Raw genomic sequence first — 17,164 nt, 5'->3', positions numbered from 1 at the left:
CGAACCCAAACTCACGGCCCATTAAGAGTCTAACTGAACATAAACTCAAAGACCTATTAAAAGTTGAATCAACAGTTTGACTAAGAGTTATTAATGATTCTATGTAATGAGGTTTTTGTTCAAACCTCACATATTATGTAGAAAGAAAAGAAGTTACAAAAAATCTCAACATCTTGCAATATCTATCCCTTATATATTAATTGAGGAACATTTGAAAAGATGTAACCTCAATTTTGTATTAATTAAAAGAGGCCCCAATGCATAGGTGGCACTCAATTAGGTAGTCAATTACATTCAATTGAAAAATAAGTAGGTCCACATTCGATTTTTATATGTTGTTAGATACATAAGTTGGTCAAACTATATGATATAATGATATGATATGATATTTTCTTTCCTTAAATAAAACCTACAGAATTACCATAAATGACTAATATATATATGACAATTAATGATTTTAATAATAAAGATTTGATAACAATGTATATCTCCTCCATCATTTTTTGTTTAATTTTATATTATTAAAATAAATTAAACAATCAAATTAGCTATAAAAATAAAATTTAGATTTTTTCGTATATGTTATATTTTGAATTTTTAAAAACGACAATAAATGACTAAAACTATTAAAATTATTATGTTAAAAATTAATGATCAATGGTTTAACATTTTTATTATAAGAAGATACACATGATTTTAAAACCATATGAGTAAAAAATATCATTTAATAATAAATAATATATATATATATATATATATATTAAACACTATATACCATAAGATTACATAAATATTTTAATATTAAAACTTTCAATGAATTTTCAAGAACATTTATAAATTATAAACTTATTAAAGATTTCAGATTGAAAATTTTGTTATCGATGATTTAAATATTTTGTTATAAAACGATATGAACGATCATAGAACCGTATGATTATAAATTCTTATTTAATAAATAACTATACAAAATATACTATTCCTAGAAAAATAGGTTGGTCCATCTTAACTTATATTACACTTTTTATTAAACTAACTATCGAATTGATAAATAACGTACCAAAAAATGTTTTGCACTTTCCTTAAATAAAAGCTACGAAATTACCTAATATGATTAACGTATATGTGAAAATTAATTATAATGAATAATAAATATTTGATAACATTTTTGTATCTTAGTTCTTTTTTTAATTTTATATTATTAAAATATATTTAAAAATCACATTAAATATATAATAAAAACATTTAAATTTTTCTTATATGTTATATTTTGAATTTTTCAAAACGTCTATAAATTATTAGAAATTTGAAGATCCCCACTCTGAAAATTTTGTGATCAATAGATTATTTTTTTGTCATAATAAGTTACAAATGATCATAAAATTGTATTAATATGAACTTTTATTTAATATTATAAGAAGATACACATTATTTTAAAACCATATGAGTAAAAAATATCATTTAATAATAAAACATATATATATATATAGATTATACTATATACCATAAGATTACATAAATATTTTAATATTAAAACTTTCAATGAATTTTCAAAAACATTTATAAATTATAAACTTATTAAAGATTTCACATTGAAAATTTTGTTATCGATGATTTAAATATTCAGTTATAAAATGATATGAATGATCATAGAACTGTATGATTATAAATTCTCATTTAATAAATGACTATATAAAATATACTATTCTTAGAAAAATAGGTTGGTCCATCTTGACTTACATTATATTTTTTATTAAACTAACTATCGAATTGATAAATAATCTACCAAAATTTTTTTTGCACTTTCCTTAATTAGAAGCTACGAAATTACCTAATATGATTAACGTATATATGAAAATTAATTATTATGAATAATAAATATTTGATAACAATTTTGGTATCTTAGTTCTTTTTTTTTAATTTATATTATTGAAAGATATTAAAAAATCACATTAAATATATAATAAAAACATTTATATTTTTTCTTATATGTTATATTTGAATTTTTCAAAACGTCTATATATTATTAGAAATTTGAATATTCCCACTCTGAAAATTTTGTGATCAATAGATTATTTTTTTGTTATAATAAGTTACAAATGATCATAAAATATAACGCATATGAATTTTTATTTAATAAATATTCAAACTAAATAATATATATATATATATATATATATATATATATATATATATATATACAATGATTTAAAGCAACAAGATTGGCTGATCAATTTAGTCGTCCAGTTGAAATCTTTCAAAAGTATGTGAAAGACTAAAGTCAAAATAAATATGGATTTAGAATAGTAGTTATATTTTACTAACCAAATACCGAAAAAACCGAACCGAACCGAACCAACCCGATATCCGGATTGAACACCTGTAATCCAAATGAAGCCAAACTATTGTTTCATTCTCAAAAATATAATAAAAATAATAACTTAATCCCGCGCAAGGCGCGGGTCTTATCCTAGTCCTATACTAAAAGGGAGATATGCTCAATGTAGAGCTATGCCACATAGGATTAAAAAATTGACCTATCATAAAGCTTCAACTTGCCACGTCATTGTTTGTTCTGTCGAAATGAAAACCAATGGGCTTCTTCGCGTAGTGGCCCAAATTGGTACACTGAAAACCTACGATACGATGAAAGCTTCAATCAAGCGACAATGTCTTTTCCACTTCTTCTTCTCTATTTCATCTTCATGAAATCTCCTTTATCCCGACTCATCTCTTAACAATCAATTGTATTCATTACTCTCCACTTTATTAGTTCGTTTCGCATCCCTTTGTTTCTACATCTTTATTAAGCCCTCTGGCTATACTTTTATCCACCCAGAAACGCTAACCTCCATTGAAGAAGCTGAAGCTAACAAAACAGAACAAGCACGCCAAGGAGCTTGAGGAATCTCTGGGAATTTTGAACAGAACAGAGAAGAGGTGGCAAAATCTCGAAAATACACACTATGTATTGAATCCTTACTGGTAAACTTTTTTAATTTTTTTTTTTTTTTAAACCCTTGATGGTTTGAAGATGGATTACATCACAGTTTTTCCAAAGCTTAAAACAGACAGATGCATGATAAAAGAGACGCAAAGGAACATAATTTCCAGATGCTCCAACAGCAGGAGCGTGCTAAATTTGTTGATATAAGCAAGAGGTACGCATACATACTTACATAAATCCTGCGCTACTGGTGAAAACCAAATTCTTCTGATTTGATCTTCTTCAGGGCTTAGGAGTTCTCTAGCTTCATAGAGTTTCAAGCGAAAGAGATGAAAACGTTTATGGAGGAGAGGGAGAAGAAGATGGCAGAGATGAACAAGAGATATTTCGAGGAGATGCTTGATCTAGAGAGGGAATTTGATGTCTTTGGAGCTGTTCATGATAAAAACGGCTTAACGATGCAGATGACGCAGACTACTGTAGCTTTCATGTTGTGCTTTTGGTATGTTTGCAAATATATGGAGATTTGAGAAAGACTATTGTTCTCAATATTAGTAGGGATAATAATCCAAGGAGATTTAAGACTATTATTATCCATTTCAGTTTGACGTCTAAGGAAGTATTTTGTGGCTAACAGCAAGATTGAATGTTGTGGCATATAACCAAAACAGCAAATTTGATGTAGAAAACTGGTGAATCGAAGGAAAAATATAACCGGCAACCGCCAGTGCTGAAACCTCTGCTAAAAGAGCAGTTCTTTGTTCACTGTAAGTACATTTCAGTAGATTCACGGAAGTTTCAGAAATTTTCATTACAGTTAAAATTATTTTACGAGGTTTTGTCCTTTATAATTTTTCTGTTGTCTTTACGGATTGATGTTGTTGGGTCAGGATCCGGTTTGAAGCGTCACACTGACCCATCTTTGTTGAAAACGCTTACTGTCCAAAACAAGCATCTGAAATGCACATTTTGGGGATATTATGTGTTACGTGTGATCAAGTATTTTTATCTACAGAAGAATGTATCACAAACGAGTAATGGAGAGAGACTTGGGGATTCACAAACATGCTTAGTTAACACTCATGATGTATAAATAATTAATTTTGTCTCAGTCATTACTATTTCTTCAGTTCATATGATCAACATTTTAATTTGGTGTCATAATCTAATTTTGGATGGTGCAGGTTGCATCAGCTGATATAAAGAAGCATGTTGAGAACAGACTCAAAAACCTGATATTATAAGGGTGTATGTGTTATCAAATAGGTTAAGTTTCATTACAAAACATTCGATCTATTTCGGTTGGTGTTGTTCCTTGCTTGCTTGAAATAAAATACATGAATCCATTGAAGTGAAAGGTCATTAAAAACCTACCGAAGGTCAAATTTGATCAATCATGAAATATGATTATACTAAAAGTATTTTTTTAATTGTGACAGTTTCGAATGGCAGAACAAATTGAGGAAATGAACGTTACCTAACATTTTCTAGGATCATTTTTTGGAAGCCTATGATGTGTCAGTAAGTTGACTACCTTTTCTTTCCCGAGTAAGTTGATTCAGTCTTTACACTGCGGATTCCTATAAAACACTATGCCTGAGAATATTCAATCATCTTTGTAATGAAACATAACCTATTTGTTGTCACAAAACATGGACTCTTTTTATACCTTGAGGGCAAGCTCTATAAACTTTAACTCCAACATTGTAGGTTTAGATTCTTCATCTAAAACATCGATAATTTATTTTGTTTGACACTTAAAACATTCAAGTAATGGATATTTGGAAAGAGATTAGAAAGTTCATTAGGGGACTGCCACTTTTTTCAACGAAGTTCACAAAATTGATATAAAAAGTACTATTACCAAGAGAAAAATATCTCATTTTCAGACCTAATAGAAAACACCAAAAAAAAAAAAATCAAAAGAGACAATTTATGAATCTTTATGAATTCCATTCAACAACAATTCAAACCATTTTGGACCAAAACTTTTCAATCTTTCGATCTGGTTTAAAAATCTTCAAATTTTCTGAGCTTATTAACAGAAATGGAGAAGAAAATAAGTGAATATATAAAACTAGCACATACCTAACTATTGTTTTTTCCAAATTCATGAGGTTACATACGAGCATTATCAATTAAGTAAAAATTACAATCAATAAAAATTATTATTGAAATTATATACTTCTAGGTGAATACAAATTATACAGAATTAGTTTAGCAACTATTTTGTGCTATTTAAGAACTAGATGTCACAAGCCTATGTTTATGTTCTCAGTGTAAGATCAACTCTCTGAATATTTAAGTCTTCGTAACTTTTAAGCATTCTAACTTATAATCATTTTAAGAACTCTTAGATTTATATGATTACCAAAAATAATACGAGACACATTCACAAAATATTATTTTAGTAACAAAAACTATTACAAAAATTATTTTAAAACTTTTAATTATATTTGATATTTATCCTACCTCTTCAAATATTTAACATCAAAAGTATTTAGCTAAATCTTAGAAATAGTAAAACATCTATATCATTTAAAACAAAATAGAAATCAATATCAAAAGAATCAAAATTAAAAACCATTTAAAATGTACTTAACTGATATTTAGAATGATAACATGGAAAATCAACATAAATATTTAAGAGAAATATCCTAAAACAGTCCCAAAAAGAAATTATCACAAAATAGCTCGAAAAGATCAAAACAAGCTTCACTAAAGAAGTAAATTATAATTATACACAAAACTCTACAAATATATATATATATATATATATATATATATATATAAATATTTTGGAAAATTTTAAAGATTCCAATCTTTTTTAAAAGTTTTTTTTCTTGAATTTTTTTATGAAAACCTTCCTGAATGGGTACAATATCTTTATGAATTCGAGTTTAAAATTACATTCCTAAATAATTATAATATGTTCTTAAAATCTAGGAAAACATTTATATAGACGTATATCTTCATAAAACTTAAGAAAACTTTTATAAATATATATTTAAAATACAATTATTTAAATGTGTATTCAAGAAGATTTCTTGAATATGTATTTATCAATATCTAACTGAATTCAAATTATATGTATTTTTATAAAGAAATATCCTAAAACAGTCCCAAAAAAAATTTATCACAAAATAGCTCGAAAAGATCAAAATAAGTTTCACTAAAGAAGTAAATTATAATTATGCACAAAACTCTATATATATATATATATATATATAAATATTTTAGAAAATTTTAAAGATTCTAATCTTTTTTTAAAAGTTTTTTTTCTTGAATTGTTTTATGAAAACCTTCTTGAATGGGTATAATATCTTTATGAATTCGAGTTTAAAATGACATCCCTAAATACCGAGGACTAGGAATTCTCGTGCAGATTCTCTCGCCAAGGAGGCAAGGTGTACCGTTGTTCTTTTTTCCCATATAGATCAGACTCAGCCGGATAGAGCGTCTCTTCGGAACGACTCAAGCCCGACTACCACTTGATCTTAAAAGATGGGCGTCAACAAAAAAAAAAGACATTTCTAAATAAGTGTAATATGTTCTTAAAATTTAGGAATATATTTATATAGACGTATATCTTCATAAAATTTAAGAAAACTTTCATAAATATATATTTAAAATACATTATTTAAATGTGTATTCAAGAAGATTTCTTGAATATGTATTTATCAATATCTAACTGAATTCAAATTATATGTATTTTTATTAAGATATTCTTCAATATGTATAACATATTTTTAAAAATTTTGGAAGACATTCCTAAATCCTATATCCAAATTTTATAAAGAAATTACGCATATTTAAAAACATCTTCGTAAATTTTAGAAAATATCATACATACAAGTTATATTCAAGACGTGTTTATACAAATTTATGAACACGTTTCTGAATCCAAGATTTTTTTTTTACAAATTCATGGAGATATGATATATGTTCAGAGAGGTTACTCTGAAATTTTTGTTACAAGAAAATCGTTTCCAAAAAAAAAAGAAATTATTTTTTTTGAAAAAATTGATTTCCTTGCTTTTGTTATTTTCATATTTGCAATATTTAATAGATATATTTGATAAATAACTATAAATTAGAAATGATTATATAATTTCCATTTGAATCTTTAATTAAAATTATTTTAATCAATTTGAGTTTTGAAGACTATTTAGAGAACAAAAACTAATAAAATAGGTTATTAAGAGATTTGTCATAAATTTACAAACTATATCTTAAAAGTGTTAGAACTCTAATAAATCACATCCTTATCAGAAATATTTTTTCTTTATTACAAAGTTATAAGATACAAGTTTATGATGTTAACATGTTCAAAATATATTATCCGCGCGTAGCGCGGACAAAGAATCTAGTCTCTTATAAATTGTAATAACTAGACGTTAAAATAAAAACAGAAGTAAAAAAGAATAGAATCTTGGTCACTGTAATCAGAGTTAGAATTTGGAGAAGCTACAATTCTTTTTTACAAGGTCATGAGATATGAGAAACCGAGGCTAAACCTAATCTTTTAGACCAAGGAGGATCATATGGTGACGAACATATTGATATAAAAAATTTAGTGAAAGTAGCACAAAAGGTTATTAAGGAACCTACTCAATAATGTTGACTGCTTTTCTTATAAAAGAAAATATCAAACACGCCATTACCAAACATAATGTATATATATATATAATTTTATTTTTATTTTTTAAATAGCATTTACATTGTTTCAAGAGATGGATGAAAATCTTGATGTATTTCTCAAATTGGCTTTATATATGGCAGGCCTTGATTAAAGTAAATACCATAGAAGAAGACCAGGTCGTGTATATCTATTGAATTCTCAATTCTCTACCTAGTCAGTATGAATATCTTCGAGATACACTCAAGCGTGGAAGTGGAAGGGAGACATTGACCATGAATGGGGTTAGTATAGTCAAACATTTCTCAAAAGAGTCTTGTCTTACATGTCCATTGTCCATGCATGTTTCATTTTTCTCTAGTAATAAAAAAAGAAGAAAATGATACACGCACTAGCCCACCAAACTTCCCTCCAAATAAGACCAAGAAAACTCATTTTTTTTTTACATTTTCTTTAAAGATATTGAAAAAACTTCCTCTTTTAAAATTCTCTTCAAAACACGGACTTTGTCTTTTGTCTCTACATGCACCACCACCTTCCTCTCTTCTGCCTCTTTAGAAACCTTATCATGTATATATAATATATGTTTCATTCATCCATCCATAGCATACACATAAATTGCTATAGCTCCAAGATCTCCTCTAAGACGCTTCTTTGAGATTCTTTTCATTTCATTATTGATATACAAACCATGGAGAAGAGTTTCTTGTCTGAATACAAACGATCTTCTTCTCTCACTTTCCTTGCTCTCTTCAACCTGTTCCTGATCAAATTTGGCAGATGGGTTTCTACTACTCGCATCTTTTTATTCAGATTATTTCCTCTTCTTCAACACCAACAACGTGTTTCACACAAACACGAGAGTTTGACCAAACAAGGCATAGAAGAAGAAGAAGAATATGATGATCTCTGTAGAGCAGATATAGAAATGGTTATGAGAACCTTAGGACTTTCTCCCGACCAAGAAAGTGACAAGCTTCAAGAACGCTACAGTTCCAAGGAGATTTCAAGTTTGTTCGAAAGTAACGAAGCGAGCTTGGAGGAAGTGAAGCAAGCTTTTGATGTGTTCGATGAAAAAGAGAGGCGGTCATCGACGCTACAGAGTTTGCAGAGAGTTTTGACTATCTTAGGATTTAAAGAAGGATATTTCCTAGGGAATTGCTCGGCTATGCTCAGATCAGTACATGAAAACAAAGATGGAAGGATCGATTTTAACGGATTTGTGAAATTCATGGAGAATAATAATAGCTTATGATAAGTCATATGATTAATCTCTTAATATTAAGAGAATTTGTACTCCCTACACACAACTTCCCCTTTATTTTTTAGTCAAAAAAAAAAAAAAAAAAAAAAAAAAACTTCCCCTTTATTTGCACTTGATACCTTATTTCTCTTCAATTTTTTTCCTCCATCATTACCATTTTCCCACAATTCAATGGTATCCCACTCTTTTCAGTATATTGAGCTAATTTGCTCATATTAATCTATTCTTTTGTTCCCTTAAAAATGTCTTTGCTTCTTCGTTCTTATGTTTTTCTTTAACTTCCTGGGATGATTTTTTTATGCTAAAACTCTCATCGTATGTCAAATATTATTCAAACTTTCATGATATCGTAGGGACCTTTTAGTAATTTCAGAGCTTTCGACATAAACTCATAACAGAAGATAATACATCAAACAATCACATCCCAATGCGGTAGGTTGGCCTTCAGATTTGAATTGAACCGGACCAGCTGAAACAAAACCAAAATTTTCAGTTTTTAAATTTGGTTTAGTGTGAAAAGCTTTGAATATTTCGGTTTTGTTCGGTTCAGTTTGATTCTTGGTTAGTTTAGTTTAAAATCTTTTAAAAAAAATAAAACAACCAAACTAACCAATATTATCTGAAATGAATCAACCAAACTAATTCAAAAATAACAGGTTGGAATCGAAGTAATCGAAATTTAACTGAAAATATTCATTTTTTTTTTAGAAAATTGATATCTAACCGAAACAAAAATAAAAGAAGCTATCTTGGTAAATTTTTATAATTTGAAACCACCGAAATTAAAACGAACCGGTGTGAATTTTTTTCAGTTCAATTGAACCGAAGCGGCAAAGCTACTTACTCTGCGGCATTCAAACGAACACCTTGCGCGGACGTAGATTGAATCTCTTCTCTCTCCTGTTAACGCTACGCTCCAGTAACAAAGGCAAGGCGGCGACTTGTTCTGACTTACCGCCGGGAGAAAGCGAACAATGGGTTGCGATAAAAATTCTGTCTTTGGGTATAACAAAAGAATCCTCATAAGCATTGACCAAGATCAGTAATCAAGATTTGATACACCCAGATGATCGAAATTGTATGGTGTTAAGAGTTTCCAGCTACTTGAGAACAGTGTGTGAAAGTGTGGTTTTAGTTAGTTATTCTCCTTCCACTCAGAATGCATGAGTGTGTGTGTTTCTCATGCTAGTTAAGTTTTACACATTTGGTCCTTAATTCTTTACCTTTGTCTTTCCATTCTTAGAATTCAATTATGTGCTGAGTGTTTCATTTTGCAATATGTTATTCAAAATTTGGTTAAGAAATTCAATAAATAGAACATGGTGATGATGGTTACTTGCTTACAAAAGACAAGGACTCTGGTAATAATGACATGAGTAATCAAGTTCTTAGTTAGCTCCTAGTCTTTTCTTTCTCTCACTAAATCTTGGGGCTTTGGTGGTGGCCGACCCCAAGAAAATCTATAAAAGCTGGAGGTTTGGTGGTCTCAAAATATCTGGCCACCACTCTATGTTCTGCACATGATGATGACGACAGTGATGGTTCCTGGATGGAGACATGCAGTGTCAGTGCCAAGGAATCTGCAGGGAAGGTTGAGCAGTGATGATGTGGGCCCTGCATTGGCATGCGCAAAGAACAATACTCTTCTTGCAGATACTGAGCTTTCAGGTTAGTTGTATACTCTTCTTTTAGCGTTTTCCAGCTCTTCTTTACCAAATTCATATCTTCACCATCATCTACCGTATTCAACATCATCAGCATAAACATGAAGCTTAAACATTGTATACTAGATAGAGTAAGAAGAAGACACAAACCAGGAGGAAGAGTGAAGGTTTTGTGATCTGAAGTAGGATTATAAGAAGACTCATTGAATCTCCTGAGGTATGAAGTTGATTGCTGCCTCAACTTTCTTGCCATGAGGACATGCCAGTGATTCTTCAATGCATTGTCTGTTCTTCCATTGAAAAGCTTAGCAATCATAGCCCATTTGTTGCCAAATGCTCTGTGAGCTGCAAGTAGCCTCTCTTCTTCCTCAACACTGAATTCTCTTTTGTTGATCCTTGGGTCTAGCTGGTTAAACCACCTCAATCTGCAACTCTTGCCTTCAAAAACACAATAAGAGTTCACTTTCTCCGGAAAAAGCAGAGGAAAATATTTTTTGTTTTTTTACCTGTTCTTCTTCCTTGCATCTTCTCTGCAATGTGGTTCCAGTTTTGAGGACCGTAAAGGGCAACAAGCTCCATGAGCTGAGAATCCTCAGAGACTCTCCAGTGTCCTCTACTACAAAACCTAGAAGAACCTCTCTGCTTCTTCTTCTTCTTGAATCCATCACTCTCCTTCAGCATGCTTCTTTTATTAGAGAGCTCCACTGCATTGTTTTCTCCAAAGCCATTAAATGCTCCTCTGCAATGAAGATCAAAAGGGTATTCTTGGAAACAAGAAACATCCATCTACCTCTTCTCTTGGTCTCTCTCTTCTATAACCATGTCTCATATATACATAGAGAGATAAAGCATGTGATGTTTAGATCTGGTGATGGCTATGTTATCGTATGCAATCTTTTTGGTTGCCAAAAATGGAAACCTGAGGAGAGAGAAGAGCAGGTGTGGGGAAAGAGAGTATAAATGGAAATAGAAAGAAGCCCCACGCATACATCTTTCATGGTTGCTCTGTTAAGAACAGTTTCAGTTCTCTCTGACATCGTCTTTTTCAAAAAAAAACTGGTTTGAATATTTTGTCACCTTTTATTCTTCTCCCCACGCTTTACCATTTTCTAAAATATACCATTTCCTTATAGAAGTATAAATGTAGGTGTATAAGACCAAAAATATGCATAACCATTTTCAGATGTAACTCATACATAAAGTTTGTGTAACTCATACATACAGTTTATGTGTATGTAATTAATTCATTATGCATATGCAACTTGTAAGCATTATTCAAGGAATAACAGAACAAATTTAAGCATTATTCAAGGAATAACAGAACAAGAAGAAAGAATCATAACACTATCCTTCAAGGTTTGAATAAGTCCCACTAAGCCAACTAATCCACAAAATTGCAGAGAAAATATGTACATGAATCCTATAATATTATAAGTTTATAACCTATTTCGAATAAGCAATAAGAGAACCGTGAGCTCTAATATAGAAGCAGAATGCCAAATGATTCTGAACCGTACAAGATTCATATAACACATGTTGAACCATTTTTATAGCAATCCTAGTAAATTTCATTTTTACTTTATTTTGATAACAGTATCACTTTCCATTTTATATAAAATGAGAATTATACATTTTTTTTCACTCGTTCACACACAGTTGGCTAATATATCACTATCAGTCCAAATTTCAATTGGTTACCCAAAAAAGTCACCAACTTGGAACCGGAAATTACAACAAACACCCGAAGCAAACCAAACCGGTCTATAATATAAATCACTTAATTAGTATACTAGTTAATACCGAAACTGCCCTCCGATGTAGGTCTGGCCAAAGGACCAACTAGGAGGAGCAACATTGTACGATACAACACTTCGGCGATCACTTGTGGTCACAACAAACGACAGACTTTGACCATTGAGATAAGAGTTGCTTTGCCAGTTTTGCCCCCAGTTTCTTGACATTAATTGCCATCTTGAACGTGACCCTCTCATCAACACTGAGTGTACGTCCCCGGCTCCACCTACGTTTGTGACCAGCACCAAGTTAAAGTATGAGTGGCCGTTGATCGTGAACCTTATCCCGCCTCTTCTTCTGCACCGAACCCTATAAAAATAATTATTATAGAGGCACCACAAGTTAGGTCTATTAATAACTTAATACCAATTTCTTCTACATTTATCAACTGGTCCAGAAGTAGTAAATGCGTATTTATAGGTCTAAATTCCAATAAGTTGTGTGGTAACAAATGAATCACACTGATACGTGTCTCTTTTGTTTGTCTTTTAAATGCGTTTTATATTTTTGAAAAAACTACTCATACACTGATCGTACTATTATGCAACTTTTTTACTATGCAATTTCATGAATAAATTAGTACCTTCTGTACATAACCGGAATGATACCGGACTTGTAAAGAGCGATATGCTCGTAGATGGGTTGAGAAAGATCGAAATGGTGGTTGGGAGGATCGCAGGCGCCACCAGGAGGACAAAAGTTAGTGGCAGTGACGACAATGGACCGGCCTTGTATGCACCATTTAGGATCGTTGACACACTTCAGCTCGAAACACGCACCACAGCTAAGTCCATTGTCGAATAACGCCGTGCTCAGCGCTGCCGTCTCTATTCCGTAACCTTGGCCATAAAGATTCCCGTACCCACATGCTCCACCTAATTTGGTTCATTAATTACACAAATGGTTATAACCCATCACCAAAAACTTACTAGGCTGGCAAATTTTTGTAAGGTTTTTATTTTCTTTGCGTCCGGAGTTTGCGTTTATGTTTTGAAAAAGTTCTTATGAAAAACTGTAATGTTTTGTATTAAGCAAAATTAGTTTAAAGAAAACAAATTTAAACATAAGAAAAAAAAATAGTTTAAAGAAAACAAATTCAAACATAAGAAAATAAATTTTATAAGCTTATAACGTCAAAGAGTCAATTTCTTCAATCACTGACTGTATAATATATTTTACTCGTTGAAATCGGTTGCATGTGTAACGAGGCGACTAACTAGCTCTGATAACATGAGATTAAGCTCAGGAGTGAAATGAATTAATTACCCCTTTGTCACTTAAATAGAATGATACAAGCGAAAATGAGACATTATAGAGAACATTAAGGTACCCATAGTGCCGGAAGCATCACCGCCGCCATAGAAAGTGGCATGAGCGTTGATCCAACGTCCTCCGTGGCCGCCGGGATGATGGCCGCCACGACGGTAGAAGCCTTGAACGCAAATGGAATACGCTAGGACATGTAGCAGGAGGGACGAGATTACTAAAGCTCCCATGATGAGGCAAATCAATTACAACATACAGAGGGAGAAAAAAGGAACGAAGATTAGCAATGTGTATGTTATGTTAATGTGGAAGTTTGGTGTGATGAAATTGAGGAAGAACGAAGTTTGTATAAATAGGAAGAAGGATTCGGACAAAGTTTTAGCTGTAATGAATTAACCCGGGTCCATGCCCACTCACACTGCTTCTTGGTCTTCACTATAATCTGTTAATTAAATTTATTTCATTTTAAGTGTTTAGTTTGTATAAAGTTAAAAAAAAGTTAAATAAAAATCATAAAAAGGATATTGAACCGCGTAAGAGATAAAAGAGAGGTGAATGTCACATAAGAGGTCAAAGAAAATTTGTCAAAATGAGTTGGAGTCTATCACTCAAAATTAGTACATATGATTGTGATACTGTAACATTACCAGTTTTTTTTTTCCTTCCTTTAAAGTATAGAAGTATTGATGATTTAAAATGTCAGAAAGTGTCATCATACGGAGACACGATTTGGACAATAGTTTACAACTAATAAATTTATGCGGGTTTGATTGTTCGAGACATGCAATATAGAGCTCAACAAATAATTCCTGAGAATTTAACAGTGCAATTTATTTTAGTCCACTTTGCACTGGAATCTACTATTGTTTCAGTTTGACGCTTGCATAAGAAACTTTGTTACTTTCAAGTTGTTTTTTTGTTAAATACTTTCAAGTTTAAATTTGTTATCTTACAAAATATCATATCTTTTTTTTAATCTATATCGAGCACTTGAACAACTTCAAGTATGTATATATGTTGGTAAACAAAATATGCCGCGAAGTATCCATGTGCGATAGACCGAATGAGTTTGCTTTAATAAGAAATTGTACCGGTTATTATGTCATAAACATATTGACAATGATAGGAGATGGTCAAGAGATACGTTGTTAATGCTCTATTTTTCTTTTAAAAATGAAAAATACATGTAAACGATTTGTTAAAAAAAGGAAAGTTGTGCTGGAAGAAACAACCGTATCGACATGGACTGAATGAAAACGAACCACATGTCATATGTATATATGAATATAAATATTTTAGTATTACAAGTTTTCGTATGAAATATTGAAAGTTTGTTATAGAATCATATGCTATCAGCAATAGAAATGTTATGAATTGAAAGCATATAGCATTATAAATCTGTTGCTAAAACTTGTGAATTTTTTTTACAGCTTCTGTTTTCCGTTTTTTGTTAGGTGAACTGATGTAAATAATGCATGTAATATACGACGTGCAGATATTTTTGTACGTTTCACCAGTATGCGAATGAAGTCTTAATCCATACTCAAATTTGGTCGAACACTAGTACCCGTTCTCACATGGATGAAGCATGGTGGTTTAAATATATTGACTTTGACATGACGCTATTTCAACTAATTATGTCGGTGACAAAAATGGTTCAGTTTAGTGTACAGCTTCTAAGATCGTTGTGTATCCCTAAAATTAAATTAGTTAATCCCCTTTTCTAATCGGAGTAGATCATCTACCAAATGAGAGTAATACCTGAAGCATGTGAATAGTCGTCTATTTTGTCAATTAAAAGTGTATAACGTCTATAGTGGCGTCAATCATGGTTTGTAGTTCAAATACAGCTTAGCTTATGAAAGTGATGTGTCCAAAGTCCTTATGCCATGAGAGAAATGAGACTATATGGACATATGATAATATATGTATGGGGATATTAGTATATTCAGAAAGAAAAGGGTGTGGTGAAAGTCTAAAGCAACATGGTTTCAAATGAAAACAATAAATTCACAACTTAGTGGCCCAATAAGGCAATAACGAATACGCAAAATGATACACGGCTTCTACATTCCATACAAATTGAATGGTAAGCCGGATTGTTTGACTTGTAGTGTTTTTATTTTACTTGTAGTGTTTTTATTTTACGCGTGGTGTTTTTTGACGTCTAGTGTTGTTACTTTCGCCTTCTAGATTTTTTTTTTGTCGACGACTTTTAGATTTAATGTGTAGGCTATGCTATTTCAAACATTTTGTTAATTATAACTTTATAAGTATATCATACTCTTTTTTGAACACAAAAAGTATACCATACATAAAAATGAAAAATATACCATACTTTACTTATTGGCATTTTTACATCTAAATTTGTTTTTTTCTTTGTATTAACAGGTCCTAACAGGTACTCAGCCAAAGTCAACTTTGCCTAACGTGTTGAAGAGTATCATTTAGAGCCGTGCCTATTAATGGGAAAAGAAACCATGACTTACAGCATATTTATTTGATATATGCATTTTTCGTCTTCTTAATTTTTTTTTTGTTTTCTTAAACTTATATCCCTACTAATACTTCAACGAATTAATGTTTATTTGTAAACTTGTTTATTAATATATACTTTTGGACAACTCGAGTTTGTTAATTTCTTTTGTTATATTTATCTACCTTTTTTGTTTTGTTTAGGGCTTTAAATTTCCTAAGCACGGGTCTGCTTCGTATATACATAGGCCTTTGTATCTAAATGTGTGTATGGATCATCAAGTTTCGAATTCATTGCATCATCTGCCTCAACTATTTTTGTGGGACTATGTTTTAGTAACAATTTAGTGTATTGGAAGATATATATAGAGATCAAACACATTCTTACAAGATAAAAAAAAAGAAGACAAATCCGTAGAAACAATATGGATTGGATCACATTAATGGAAAAGAGTCCCAACAGTTTTTAAATAAAACAAAATCAAACAAGATGCTCATATAGATATGTATATATGTAAACAACATACATTAAACAAAAGCATAGTTTAAAATTACTTATACGGAAACAATTTCTTAAAGAGAGATAAAACCTTCGCTAACAAGCAAGCCAAAGAAGAGGACAAAAAGACCAGCGCCGATAGATGTGCCCGGAGAAACATAGGACTGAGAATATGCCCCGAGAGTCAACGCACCTCCAACAAGCCCGATCACCAGAGATTGCATGTTTCTTCTGCTCACGCTTCTTTGCCTTGGCTGCACCTTCTGATCTTCTTGTTCTCCATCTTCCTGTTCTCGCTTCTCTTCTTCTTTCTCTGACTTCCTTCTTTGTCTCACCATGTTTATGTTTCTCTGATGAGATGGAAAGAATCTGATTGTGATTCTGTGATGTGGGTTTGATTGTGTTTTGTGATTTGTAATTATAAGTTAATGATGGAGACAAACATGGTCTTTTGGGGATTGCTTGGAGGCCTTTTCATCGACAGATAAAGTCAACTATTAATAGAAGAGTTAGTGGTGGGTGTATAGATCCAAGATTCTTGTATTAATTACTATTGTGTTATAAAACAACTAGTTGCCGATGATAGTTGAAACTTCAGCTACAATATATTATAGTGTAC

At 31.1% G+C, this 17,164-nt stretch overlaps 4 protein-coding genes and 1 long non-coding RNA gene across 18 annotated transcripts; 2 read left to right on the top strand and 3 right to left on the bottom strand.

Moving 5' to 3' along the window:
- Positions 1–2,569: 2,569 nt before the first annotated feature.
- On the top strand, positions 2,570–10,171 carry LOC111207066. Of its 13 annotated transcripts, none has more exons than XR_007335669.1 (8): positions 2,570–3,158; positions 3,231–3,446; positions 3,548–3,711; positions 3,835–4,031; positions 4,129–4,302; positions 4,384–4,465; positions 7,727–7,867; positions 9,660–10,171. It is a non-coding gene; the product is annotated as an uncharacterized LOC111207066 (long non-coding RNA). The 13 variants fall into 13 exon arrangements; XR_007335672.1 differs by having other exon boundaries at positions 2,571–3,158; positions 4,129–4,192; positions 4,384–4,492; XR_007335673.1 differs by having other exon boundaries at positions 2,573–3,158; positions 4,129–4,192.
- Positions 8,261–9,192, top strand: LOC125603719 (probable calcium-binding protein CML45). Its single transcript, XM_048774550.1, has one exon. The coding sequence runs from the start codon at positions 8,275–8,277 to the stop codon at positions 8,836–8,838; it is 564 nt and encodes a 187-aa protein (XP_048630507.1). The 5' UTR covers positions 8,261–8,274; the 3' UTR covers positions 8,839–9,192.
- Positions 10,110–11,889, bottom strand: LOC106369473 (transcription factor MYB105). Of its 2 annotated transcripts, XM_013809622.3 has the most exons (3): positions 11,018–11,889; positions 10,662–10,949; positions 10,110–10,583 (listed from the first exon to the last, which is right to left on the bottom strand). In XM_013809622.3, the coding sequence occupies exons 1-3, from the start codon at positions 11,295–11,297 to the stop codon at positions 10,267–10,269; spliced, it is 885 nt and encodes a 294-aa protein (XP_013665076.1). In that variant the 5' UTR covers positions 11,298–11,889; the 3' UTR covers positions 10,110–10,266. The 2 variants fall into 2 exon arrangements, with proteins under 2 accessions (XP_013665076.1, XP_048630506.1); XM_048774549.1 differs by having other exon boundaries at positions 10,110–10,949.
- A 204-nt stretch (positions 11,890–12,093) lies between these two features.
- On the bottom strand, positions 12,094–13,916 carry LOC106371120 (expansin-A5). The gene is made up of 3 exons (XM_013811158.3): positions 13,636–13,916; positions 12,889–13,180; positions 12,094–12,614 (listed from the first exon to the last, which is right to left on the bottom strand). The coding sequence occupies exons 1-3, from the start codon at positions 13,799–13,801 to the stop codon at positions 12,305–12,307; spliced, it is 768 nt and encodes a 255-aa protein (XP_013666612.1). The 5' UTR covers positions 13,802–13,916; the 3' UTR covers positions 12,094–12,304.
- Positions 13,917–16,457: 2,541 nt separating this feature from the next.
- LOC106370146 lies at positions 16,458–17,164 on the bottom strand. Its single transcript, XM_013810208.3, has one exon. It carries the CDS (start codon positions 16,881–16,883, stop codon positions 16,620–16,622), a length of 264 nt encoding a protein of 87 aa, XP_013665662.1. The 5' UTR covers positions 16,884–17,164; the 3' UTR covers positions 16,458–16,619.

Source organism: Brassica napus, unplaced genomic scaffold (assembly GCF_020379485.1).
Source record: "Brassica napus cultivar Da-Ae unplaced genomic scaffold, Da-Ae ScsIHWf_382;HRSCAF=603, whole genome shotgun sequence".
NCBI lineage: Eukaryota > Viridiplantae > Streptophyta > Magnoliopsida > Brassicales > Brassicaceae > Brassica > Brassica napus.
The sequence above is the reverse complement of the archived record's forward strand: the minus strand, read 5'-3'. Positions and strand labels throughout refer to the sequence as shown.

Coding starts and splice junctions, on each gene's coding strand:
- LOC125603719 (XM_048774550.1), top strand. CDS start 8,275: ATGGAGAAGAGTTTCTTGTCTGAATACAAACGATCTTCTTCTCTCACT.
- LOC106369473 (XM_048774549.1), bottom strand. CDS start 11,297: ATGGATGTTTCTTGTTTCCAAGAATACCCTTTTGATCTTCATTGCAGA. Junction 10,950..11,017: donor GATGCAAGGAAGAAGAACAG/GTAAAAAAACAA, acceptor GTGTTTTTGAAG/GCAAGAGTTGCAGATTGAGG.
- LOC106371120 (XM_013811158.3), bottom strand. CDS start 13,801: ATGGGAGCTTTAGTAATCTCGTCCCTCCTGCTACATGTCCTAGCGTAT. Junction 13,181..13,635: donor TGATGCTTCCGGCACTATGG/GTACCTTAATGT, acceptor GAACCAAATTAG/GTGGAGCATGTGGGTACGGG. Junction 12,615..12,888: donor ATTCCGGTTATGTACAGAAG/GTACTAATTTAT, acceptor TTATTTTTATAG/GGTTCGGTGCAGAAGAAGAG.
- LOC106370146 (XM_013810208.3), bottom strand. CDS start 16,883: ATGGTGAGACAAAGAAGGAAGTCAGAGAAAGAAGAAGAGAAGCGAGAA.